Genomic DNA, 13,199 nt, shown 5'->3' on the forward strand with positions numbered 1-13,199 from the left:
CTTTGCTAATTTGCTGCGATTTGTGTTTGCAATTTTCTAATTTTGTTGGTGTATTCAAACGAAGAAAATCCAAGTTTGACATAACCCTAACCCAAATAAATTCAGTTCCTCCATGTAATCATGGTAATTGATCTCTCCTATACTTGCAAGGGCCTGAATTCAATTTCCTAACACACTAAAAAATCTGTAAGTATTTCTGGATTTTGATTGATGCCCTGTAGAAGAGGTGACCAATCAGCTCAATTTTATCAAGTTAGGTAAATCGAACATGATCTGTAACTTTAGTCATGATAAAACTATATACCAAATATCAAATCAATATCTATAAAGCATGACAAAAAAAGTGTGGAAAACTGATTACTTGCGTAACTTTTTTACGTCCAAGGACCATAACTCCGCACAAAATCATCAGACTGGAACAAAACTCGACCTTGATCTGTAACTAGTCATGATAAAACTATATACCAAATATCAATCAATTCATTCAAGCACGAAGAAAAAGAGTGTGGAAAACTGATTTGACAGACAGACAGACAGACAGACGGACGGACGGACGGACGGACAGAGCGCAAACCTAAAGTCCCCTTCGACTTCGTCGGTAGGGGACTAAAAAAATGAAAGAGATCATTGAGGACAATTAAATCTTGAAAGATTGATTTTGAAATACACCTGCCATGTTCTAAATATTCTCAATTTTCCAACTTAAAAGGAAATGTGAAGTAAATGATATCAAACAAAAAAGAGAACTCAGTACTTAGATATATATTATACCTGTAATTCATCTGTGTGTGTGCCAACAAAAATTACAGCTGGGTCAAGTACAGTATCTTGATTAATAGGACCAACTTCATTTTTGTCTGCTCTGCATCCATAACAGTGTATTGTGTCCATCCAAAATTTGAAAGTAGCTATTAAAAAATCATAGTTTTATCTGAATTTGGTTTAATATGCTTATGATGAATTTACATTAATCATGTAGAATATGTTTTGCTTATACCATGTTCCCAATGAAATTATCTAGGTGATTAAAATAAAAAATTCGCCGAACCACGTGTCTTGCCTGCGATTGCTGCTGTCAGTATAAAAGAGTGATGTTATCTGTAAAAAGCGAGTCCATTTATCAGTAAAATACAGAATTTAAACATGAGTGCACAAACTGAAATGTCTCGCCTGTTGTACTGACCATGACTGATTTAATATTAAAAGTCAATACCAATTATCTATAACAATAAGGCCAAGGTTAGATAAATCCTGACAGACATACAGACATATATGTACACCTTAAAATCATTCCATTATGATTATACACCAAATATAGTTGTCATTTTGCTAACAGTATCAAAGAAACAAACAAAACTGTGAAAATTTACAGTCTGGGATATATTTATCATGCTGGGAAATATTAAATAACAAGAATGCACACCCTGAAATGTCATGCCTGTTTTACTTATAAAGTCTGTAATATAAGGGTTTTACTACAAGTATCACCTAAACTTAACATTACCAATGAACTATGAAAATGAGGTCAAGGTCAGATGATACATGACAGACAGATATATACATCTAACTATTATTCTATGCACCAAATATAGTTGACCTATTCATATAAATATTGTTTAAAATATCTAAGAAACATTAAAAATTGACCAATGAACCATGAAAGTGAGGTCAAAGTCAGATGAATCCTGCCATACAGACATGTAAACCCTACAATCATTCCATACACCAAAATATAGACTAGTTGACCTATTACTTATAGTATATAAAGAGTTGACCTATTACTTCCCTACTGAAAATGAGTACGGGATTCCACTGGATTTCCAGTGAAATTACACTGGTATTCAGTGGAAAAAAATATTCCGATGGAATCCCATTAGAATTTCATCCAAAACATCTGGAATATTTTTCACACTGTAATTCCAATGGAAAATCAGTGAAATTTCCAATGAAACTTCCAAAGATTTTCCAATAAATTTCCAGTGGAATATTCTTGTTTATATTTCAGTGGAGTTTTGATTTAACGCAAATATTCCAGTGGAATTTTGGACTTAGAAATTTAAAGGAATATATATATACTTCTAATTCAAATTTTTCAAATAATTAAGTGCATGATTGTAATATAAAGGATTTAATTTGTAACATATAATTTGCTGGCCTGATAAGAAATTAAATATTATAATCATGATAATATATATCATGTATATGGGATGTAATGAATATTTCATAAACCTACATATATACATGTATATGAAACATTTGTTCAAAAAAGTTACATGGTTAAATGTAATATGAAATCACTTGCCTTATAATCATTTGGTCTGAAAGACCCCCCCCTCCCCCCCCCCCCCCCCCACCCCATTTAAAATAAGTAAAATGGTAGCTCCTCATGATCAGTAGGGTGGTGAATATAATGCATCACCATATAGCCTATGAGTATGACACATTGAAAGGATACATTTTAACTATTAAGAAATAAAATTAAATGTGCAATAATATAAATAAATAAATGAATATTTTCTATCAAATTGGGTTGAGAATAAGATTCTGTTTGATTTAACGAACAAAAACAATTAAGATTCTTTTTGAAAAATGTGCATGGCTCTTAAAAGGACCGTTTTTAAACAGATCTGTTGCAGAAATTATCTTCAGTCTGTACGAATTGTTAGGATAACTCTGTTTTTTTCTTCTTCAAGTGACCGTACTGGCAACTGCCCTGCACTGCAGTCTACATGTATACAATGGTATAATTATTTATCCTTTGACTTCATCATGTTCATTAACTGTTACTGGTCTACTGCTCTTTTGAGAAAAATAAAGTGAACGGCTTTCATTTTCCACACTGTTCTATAAACTGTTTCGGTATCTTAACTTTGTCGGTGTGATGAATTTTTCATCATTTAAGACATTTTCATGTCCTGAACTCGGCACTGGAACTCGGGTCATATAAGTTAATCTATAGAAACATTTCACATATAATCCGCTCCAATCAATTGTACGCTAAATGTCAGTGTTTTGGCATAATTTGAGCAGGAAATTTGTGAAACTGTAGTCTATAATGTTGTTTTTCAACACACATGTTTACATTCATGGAGGCTGCCATTTTTTTCTACCAGACTATAAATATAACCGCTGATTTGATTGGATAACTCAATTTCCGGGATTTCCTATCGGCCAATCAGATCGTCGTTATCATTTATACACGGAATGTGTTCAAATTTGAAACTAAAAATATTGTACGAGTATGTATCCTGTCCAGCTGTGGTTACATTTATCATGTTAATAATTATTAATACTCAACAACCTTCGATAAATAAAGAAATAGACATTAAAGGCAGAACATTTAGGCATGACACTACCTGTTGAACCAAGAATTTACGATGAGACGATGTGCTGATGTAGGGCAGACATACAGCAGATAATACGTTCTCATCTAAAATTAGAAATTCTCATATGCCATTTAACTCATTTTAGTGTGAAAAAGCTACATCTTTTGGCATGATTGATATATTTCGCGTTAAAAAGTCACTGTATAGCATTATTTATATTTGTCTGTAATTTTTTTGCAAGATTTTTTGTCTTTTTTTGTTTATGCGAATCCAAAACTTCATCATTTTATCATTAACCTTTTTCATAGGATGCTAGAATGAACTATTTCAACACCCAGGAAATAGTTGAAGCAAATAAACCTAAAAATATTACTCATTCTGCATTTTTGTTATACTTTTATGCCATTTTTGCTATATATACATAACATAGCATTTACCCATCTTTATTTCAGATGTTTCAATGAATAATATGCTAAATTCAGTCTTTTTCTCTTACTTGTATTTCTCAGGTCTGTATGCCTGCATACCGACCTGGTGTATGCTAAACTCTCACTCTATGTGTATACTAGAATTTGTCAGGTCGGTATGCCAGCATACCGACCTGGTGTATGCTAAACTCTCACTCTATGCGTATACTAGTATTTGTCAGGTCGGTATGCCTGCATACCGACCTGGTGTATGCTAAACTCTCACTCTATGCGTATACTAGAATTTGTCAGGTCTGTATGCCAGCATACTGACCTGGTGTATGCTAAACTCTCACTGTATGCGTATACTATAGTATTTGTCAGGTCTGTATGCTGCGACCTGGCGTATGCCAAACTCTCACTCTCTGCGTATACTAGTATTTGTCAGGTCTGTATGCCTGCATACAAATCTGTTGTATTTAGAACCTTTAATATATTTATTTTGGCATAGTTTAGGTCTGTATGCCTGCATACGAACCTGGTGTATGTAGATTTAAATTATTATTTATTTTGGCATTTTTCAGCCAGGTATGCCTGCATGGATTCTAAAACCTTATTCTGGATACATGTTTGTAGTGGCAAGTCTGTATGCCTGAATGCTAAGCATTTACTGTGTAGTAACATTTCTTATTTACTATATACATAAATAAGGAGATGTGTATGATTGTGAAAGAGACATATCTCCATCAAAGGCTGAATTACATGGATGTAAGGAATTACTTATGTATAGCCTTCAACTTCGTTTGAATTTGAAAGAAAGCTCTCAATTCTTAACTGCAACACTCAGGGGTTTATTCCTGTATATCAACCCGCTTTTCAATAAACTCTTGTGAAAAAAATGGAATTCATAGGTTTGCTTGTCGGCATACCGACCTATAGTCCTATACACATTTGAACATGAAAGTTTTCATATTTGTTTGACATTTTCAGTTCACGGTATTCTTGCATACAACACTGGTGTACGGTGAACACTTATTTTTTTTTACTTGGATATATACAAGAATTGATTGCCTGTATACCCACCTATGTTCTATTGGATCATAGTTTTACATACATTTAAGTATTGTCCAACCAAGCTGGTGTTCAATGAGCTAGTGTAATTGTGTAGGGTTTGCCTCCAGTCTAAAATTTCTGCATATTTGGTGGAACTTATTGGATATTTAGCAAGCTGAACGGTTTGCATTCTAACTAGCCGTATGTTGTATTCATATTTTAAATTGTAAAACTATTATTTTTCATCATGCTCTAAGTTAGTAACTTCAATTGATGGATAGAAAATGGAACTGTCTTAAAATCTGATATAGATGGCAATATGCATACTAAATAGATAGTGATACAGCAAAGTTTTTAAGTCATTGTGTTTGCATTTCTGCCTGTCAACATGGTGTATGACAAAGTTCTTGTTTGGTATTTTTTTAAATGCTTTTAGGGGGGATGTCTGTATACAATTTGCTGTAAAAAGATGTATGCCAAACATGCATGTATTTTAATTATCGTTAATTTAAACAATTTGCAATGATCTGTCTTGACTGCATATCATAAGTCGGTATCTAACTGGATTGGCTTAGATATGAAAATTAGTGAATTTATAGTACTATACTATCATGGTAAAAATTATGTATACTGGCATATACACTGGAGTTATGAAAATAAATCCTTCAATCAGGAAAGCCAAAGAATTGATGCTTTTTCTAGGTGTCGTCCTTTTCTAGTGAAGCTATTTTTACTTTATAAGCAGGAACAGCAAAAGGTCAGGTGCTGTTCATTGGTGTCGTAGTTTTCTAGGAAGGCATTGGTTTAACCTATCCAGTCACTAAGAAGTGTTACAAGTCAATTCATAAGCAACACATAAATAGTTACATGAAAGGTATAGCCACTGTTTGAAAAATGCTGAAACGAGAAATTGAAACTACATATTATATACGTATATATATATGTAAATATTATACACTTCATAACTTTAACACAGTTACTGATTTTAGAATTTATTGAACTAAGGGTTCTTAGTGGTTGAATTGAAGTCGTTCCCTTGAAAGTTTTTTTGTAACCATGCATATGATTGAAGATCAATGAAATATGTAATTTCCTTAATAACATTCATTTTTCCAATTTGAACACTCTTGAAATGTGCTGTTCAGATCCTTTCGCAATAAATATATGTTTGATTTGTTTGAATTACTTCTTTTTTGTTTTTTATTGATCACTAAATTTCAAAAGTTTTCTGTCTGTCTTTCGATTTGTTGATAGTTTTTCATAAATTACCCTGTAACAGCTTCTTACATACACACATCACAGAATTCTGCATGATCATGTGACAAATGTACTCTACGGTTTTCCCAAACAAGGAGAACATCATACAACCTCCTTGTAAAAATAAGGAGATGTGGGATGAATGCTAATGAGACAACTATCCACCAAAGTCCAAATGAAGTGGATGTAAGCAAGTATAGGCAACCGTACGGACTTCACCAATGAGAAAAAACCAATATCGTATAGTCAGATGATAAAAGGTCCCAACATGAAAAATAAGAAACAATGCATTTGAGAAAACTAACGACCTAATTTATAGCAAAACAATTTACGAAAAAGAAATACGACATACATGAACCAATTATTAATGACATCTTCAACTACAGGCTCCTGACTTGGGACAGGCACATAAAGACTAGTGTGGCCGGTTTTAACATGTGAGCGCTAAACCCTCGCCCTTACCTGGGACAGTTGTTTCCCTAAGAATTGTTAGAATAAGAACTGAATGGGTTAACTGAAGGACATTGGTCCAAATACTTATGACGTCTTGCAAGGCTATTTTGGTTTTTTTTTTTGGGAGGGGGGCAGCTTGATAGTTAGCCAAACGATGTCCTGCATGAAATTGATTGAAGTGGACAAACCTCTTGAGAAAACACAATTAGCATCTATAATCAATAATCTTATTATATAAATAACAGTTTTCAGGTCGGATTGAGTCAATTTTAAAAAAGGGGGTGTTCTATTAAATTCGTGGAAAATGTACAAAAACAGCGAGGTTTACTTACCTTAAATGTACTAACATTCTGTTTTGCTTCTGGTATATTAAAATTTAGATGATAATAGAGCGTACTTTTCAATGAACTGTTCATTTTCTTCTCCGTGACGGGAACTCCGTCATTGATCATTCTCATTGTTTACATTTAGAAATGACGTCATATAAGGGCGTGTGACATACGGTGTTATTAGAGGTCATTCAACGCAGATAAATAGTCCATTTGTTCTTTGATTTTTTATCAATTACCAATACAAAGTATAAAAAAACTATTTTGTTTTGTAATTAATTGCTATTATTTTAATTAAGTGTACTGGTGAAAGTAGCTCGCGTAAGTCAAGGCCCTCATTGTGCTATCCGTCTGTAATTCCCTCCGCCTTACGTCACAAGGTCCCTGACGTCATTTAAAGTTTTGTCAACAACTTGGAACCTTGTACAAATTATGATGGCCTCATTTTTCCGTAATTTTAATTTGCAAAAAACAAAACAGATAACTTGCATGTCAATATGAAAGTGATCATAGTCGTGGAACTTGAGAATCGGTTTTCATTTTTAGATTTACAACAGTAAACGCTTTAACAGTTTGCTTTGCAAATTAACGCTTTTCTGTTTACCTATGGGGAGAAAATATAGAGGTCAGTCGTAGACTTGTAGTTTAAAAAAAATCGAAATCGGTGTTAAAACACTGAAGTAAAGGATTTTGGCAACACCATGTTTGTATGCTCTACTGATTCGAATGCATTACATTGAAGATTCTGGAAACATCCAGGTTCGTATGCTGGCATACAGACCTGCGAAATACAACATTTGATTCAATATTGGCCGTTCTGCATACACCAGGTTCGTATGCAGGCATACAGACCTGAGAAATACAATGTATAAATTAAATGTAGACTTTAGCATACACCAGGTTCGTATGCTGGCATACAGGCCTGAGAAATGCAAGTTAATTTATTAAGATTCAGTTCAGCATTCCCCAGGTGTTCAATATGCCAGATTCTCGATTTTCAAATGTTTGATAAAAAGAAAAACGTGTTTTCCTTTATTTTTCTCGTTTTTGCATACGTTTGTCTTATGAGCTATAATTCGACATATTTGAGTACGAATTATGGCAAATGACCGTGAATGAGAATTTTTAATTTTAGATGAGAACGTATTAGATACAGGTAATTTTTAAGAGATTTTACATTTGATTTTTACATCATGAATATTTTTAATTAAAAAAAAGGTATACACCCCCTTTAGTTTCATTCATGGGCTCCGTTAGTTCACACTTTTAGGATGACCATTTGGTGTTCTGAAAAGGGGGAGGTGGGAATGTAATAATAATTTTATTATTCAATATTCAATTACATTGTGTGCCTTCACAATCAAGGAAAAATGTTTACTGCACAATGTCTGGCACATTCAACTTAATTTTGTCATGTTCTGATTTGGATGGACATGCAACACAAAAAATCCCTAAAGGTTATTATTGTGTTTTAGAATCTTTATACTTAAATGAAAGAAGCTTCTTAATTATATATGTACATTGTATGATAAATATCAGTAATATATGATGCATACAGGTCATGATCAGAATTAAAAATTATTAATAAAATGTTTTTACATTTTTTTTAGGTTGTCCATATATTAAAAGGGATTGATCATGGTGAAGGTACAAAGCTGCAAAAATGATGACTGTTCATCGATCAATATCCACTCAATAATATGAAAACACGATGAAAACAAACGAACCAGCAACAGAAAAGAAATTTGAGTATAAGATTATTGAAAGGTACTTATTGAATTATTTTTTCATCCTTCCCATACTTGAAATACAAATACATTTATCATTCACATCTATAAGCTGTGAACACATCTCAAAAACATTGATCTGATCATCATGCACAATGGTTAATCATGGCTATTATGTGAATAAAATGAGGTGTCTGGTATGCTTCAACCAGATAGTAAACCAACAACAAACACTACACAAAGGGAAAGATAATATGAGGCTAAATAAAAATATATGCGTGGTTCCAATTAACTTACCTACCACTTTTTTTAAGTCTTAACAATAGCCTACCCTAAAGACTTTTTTGTCATTTTTCAGTAAGCACTGTTTAAGTCAGAATGTTTCTCCCATAGACTCAATGTAAAAAAAGCCATAAAATAAAAAAAATCCTTACCTACCTACCCTATTTTTTTTAAATGTAACTGGAACCACACATACTATTTTATTTGGCCTCTGAGAGACACCTGATCCATGAACTATAAAAGTCTATTTTGTTAAAAAGAGATGTGTGTTATAAGTCTAAGAGACAGCAACCCAACAACTATAGCCAAAAAGATATGTGTGTTATAAGTCTAAGAGACAGCAACCCAACAACTATAGCCAAAGATATCTAGAGAACACATAGTCTTCAACAATAGACATACATGTGTCTAAATTGCTCTTAGTGTATATATATATAGATATTTTTGAATAATTGCAGACTGGAGCATGGTATTGTAAAGTTATTTTAATTCAAAATTCTCTGCATGTTATGATGTATGATTTTTTTTTTCTTTCAGATTAATCAATGAAGACTTAATGGAACAGGATTAGAATGCAGAAACTTTGGACTTAATTCATGAATAATATCAATGGATGATGAAGAAAACTGACCAAACTGACAAAGTATTTCATATGCATGTAAACTGGACATTTTTGTTTGTTTAATGCACAATAAACAAATTTGTAAAATTGAAAATTGAAAACATTTGTGAAAGATTTCAAGAGGACCAAAAGTTACCATGGACTTATGAATGATTTAACCAGAAAAATAATTTACATGTACAATTAAGTAAATACATCTTTGACTAAAAAATGATAATTTATCAACATTAATATTTAAAGAGGTTGATCTTTTCGTTTAAAAGGTCTTAAATGTGGATGATGTATAAACTGTTGTAATTTCTTTAATTGTTGACTTGCATTAAATGTCTTATTTCAAGTTTTCTTATTAATTCATTCAAAAATAAGCAGTGCATGCAAAATGATATCTAACATTTCAGTGGAATTGTCAATTTCCATTGAAATATCACTGGTATTCTTTGGTTGATTGTTACAATTTCCAATGGAATTACCACTGGTATCCCAGTTGAAAAAAATAAATGTCCAGTGGGAAAACAATGGTATTCCAACGAAGTTTTCACTGGTATTCCAATGGAATTTCCACTGTATTCCACTCGAGTATTCACCGGAATCCCATTGGATATTCCACTGATATCCCAATGGAAAACAATGAATGTCCAATGAAAATCCCGACCAAATTTCCCAGTGGTAATACAGTGGTATTCCAATGGAACTCTGATGGAACTCCACTGGTATTTTCAGTGAAATCCCACTTTACATTTTCAGTAGGGTTATAGTATATATAGAGATGACCAAACTACAGAAACTTAACATTGACCAATGAACAATGAAAAAGAGGTCAAGGAGATATGATACCTGCCAGACAGACATGTACACCTTGCAATCATTCCATATACACAAAATATAGTTAAGATATTGCTTCTACTATTTGAAAAAACAGACCAAAACACAAAAACTTAACATTGACCAATGAACCATGAAAATGAGAACAAAGTCAGATGAAACCTGCAAGACTGACATGTACCCCATTAATACAATCATTCCATACACCACATATAGTTGACCTACTGCTTACCGTATTTGAGAAATGGGCCTAATCGTGTTACTATAACCTTGATCACTGATCCATGAAATGAGGTCCAGGTCAGATGAAACCTGTCTGATGGACAGTAGATGTTGCAAGGAACCCATATACCAAATACAGTTATCCTGTTACTCATTATAAGTGATAAAATCACATTACAAAAACACTTTACCGTAATGTTTTTACAAGCAGTTGCTGAACCATGTAAATGATGTCAAGGACCATGGCCATATAAAAGAAGGAAACTTCATAGCAGAAGGTATTGGCATGCATATAAGGTATGAAGCATCCAAGTTTCAACTACCTTCTGAAATATAAAGCTTTATACAAATAGTTTACGTAGCTGCAGCCACCAGATAGTAATCCCTATGTCTTGCATTCTACGAATTTCGGCGCTGGCAAGGCAAAATAAATCAAACTTTTTCTTTAGATGACATTTCTTGATCTTGAAGATTAGCTTCTGTCCAAGTTTCATAACAATCCATGACGATTATCTAACCTAGAATTTAACAAAGAGTTAAAGGAGTAGGCCTGGTAAGACCTCTTTTTGGCCCCAATATATATCATTTTTACTAAAGAGTTAAGAATGTCACTTTACGCTATTTATTGGAATGTAGAATACTTTTGTTACATAAATATTGGCTGTTTTTGACAATACAATGGACATGCATCAGGTACTAGCATCATTATTGCATGCAAAAATACTGAAATCGTCACAATTTTAGTATTTGTGCTAATTTTAAGATGTTTTTTGTCTAAAATGGAAGTTGCCGCACTTGTGTTCAGTCTTAATATCTAAATATATTTTGTATCTAATGATAATAAATAAAATAAATAAATATTGAGACTGAACACGAATGCCGCCACTTCCATTTTAAACAAAAACCATCTGAAGAGTGACGTTTTATGGCATATTTGATAGATTTTTCCTATTTAAGCTTTAATTTGAGCGTCTTTAATGAACAAATCAGTTCAAATTTTAACACTAACTAATTGAATCGACTGAAGTAGACACTTGAGTGTTCAAAAAATGTCAAAAATCTTTCATCAGATGTACTTAGAATTTTAGGCCAAAGACAGCCCGGCTGGACCTTCTCCTTTAACAGCAGAATGAACAACAGAAAATAACCAAAATATCCAAGTCATAAACATTTGGGCCCTGGTTGATATTTATAAAGTTAAAGCACGATTTTAACATAAAGAAAGTAGGAAGCTGAAAAGATATATATGGAACATTTTCTAGTTCCAAAAGTATGTACAACTGTTCTACAAAATTTGAAATGTCCTACCTTGTTAACTGTTAACTGTAACAAGTTCAAAAGACAAAACCAGGACTTTACAAGGATTTGGTTTTATTTAAGTGGTCACAAGTATACCAAAAGATACTTGTAGTTGTTGACCATATCATAATTTTTCAAGGGCAATTTCTTAAAAAGTGAAAATAGAAGGCCGTATAGTGACCTATATATGCTTACATACATGTAATTTGGTCTATGGTGGATAGTTACGTCTCTTTGGCAATCGTACCACATCTTATCTTGATATGATTTGTCTATTGAATTATCTTACTGCGTTTACAAGGTCAGTGAGGGGTATAATTAGTAACATTTAGTTACTGGTATCTATATACATTGTATATCTTAAAATATTTGTAGTAAAAGTATCTTCTTCAGATGTCCACTTTTTTACTTATATAAATAAGAAAGTAAAATGTTCTTCTTTTCTTAAAATTTCTCTTGACTATTGCTCTTATAGATTGTTTGATTGTCTGTTTTTAATAGTTGTCTTTACTATTCATCAAATGACAATGTATGGGGAAAAAAACACTCGTATGTCTGTTTTCAAAACACTGCCTATTTACAAGTCAGAAGAGAGAAATGTTTGAAAGCCTGGCTTAGTTCATGTAGTTACTTAACTGTGAACAGTGGAATTCATCGAACAGTTCTTGAGATAAAAGATTGAACTACTGTGGATTCATTTATTTTCGTGGGTATCAATTTTAGTGGACTGTGCAAAACTTGCATTTACGTGGATATTTGATTTCATGGTTTTGCCAATCTCTGCATATAAAGCCTATAGAACATTTGCTATTCGTTGAACATTTAAATTTGTGGTTCACCTGTACCCAAGAAACCCACGAAAATTGGTATCCAAAGAATAATTATGAATCCACAGTAAATCAAAATAATTTTGCTTACAAACCAGAACAAAACTAGAGAATTTCAAGCTGCGATAAATTGCTCACAAATGATACCATTGCTAAAAGTATTTTGTAAACCTGAAGTTATGAATGATAGATGAATCTGAAAAAGCATCACATGGTATAGCATGCTCGCATGAAGAGTGATACCAAATTTTAGGAAGCTCAGATGTGTGGTTCCTTAGAAATTTATGGGAGGAACAGTATCACAAATGTAAACTTATATATATACCCTTTCTTTAGAGTTTCTTCAGAGTGGGGTATGCTTACTTGTATGAATACATTTTTGGAGAAGCCTTAGTGGAGATTATTCAAACCCTATTTCTTTTAATCTTAAAAATTTACAGAATGTACTTATACAGTTAATATTATTCACATCTTCAAGTATACAAAAATAACTTGTATAAGTATTTATCATATATTAAGTACTCAATACAGAAATTTTGAATATTTAATAAAGGTTCTTTTCTCCTGTCTGTA

General features: G+C 32.6%; 1 protein-coding gene across 1 annotated transcript in view; it reads right to left on the reverse strand.

The window, feature by feature from the left end:
• Positions 1-13,199, reverse strand: part of LOC127739141 (uncharacterized) — a 151,089-nt gene that overhangs the window by 44,395 nt on the left and 93,495 nt on the right. The window contains exon 7 of the mRNA XM_052250734.1: positions 772-908. Coding sequence (XP_052106694.1) covers positions 772-908 — 137 coding nt within the window. The remainder of the gene's footprint in view (positions 1-771; positions 909-13,199) is intronic.

This window comes from Mytilus californianus, unplaced genomic scaffold, assembly GCF_021869535.1.
Source record: "Mytilus californianus isolate M0D057914Y unplaced genomic scaffold, xbMytCali1.0.p SCAF_4, whole genome shotgun sequence".
Classification (NCBI taxonomy): domain Eukaryota; kingdom Metazoa; phylum Mollusca; class Bivalvia; order Mytilida; family Mytilidae; genus Mytilus; species Mytilus californianus.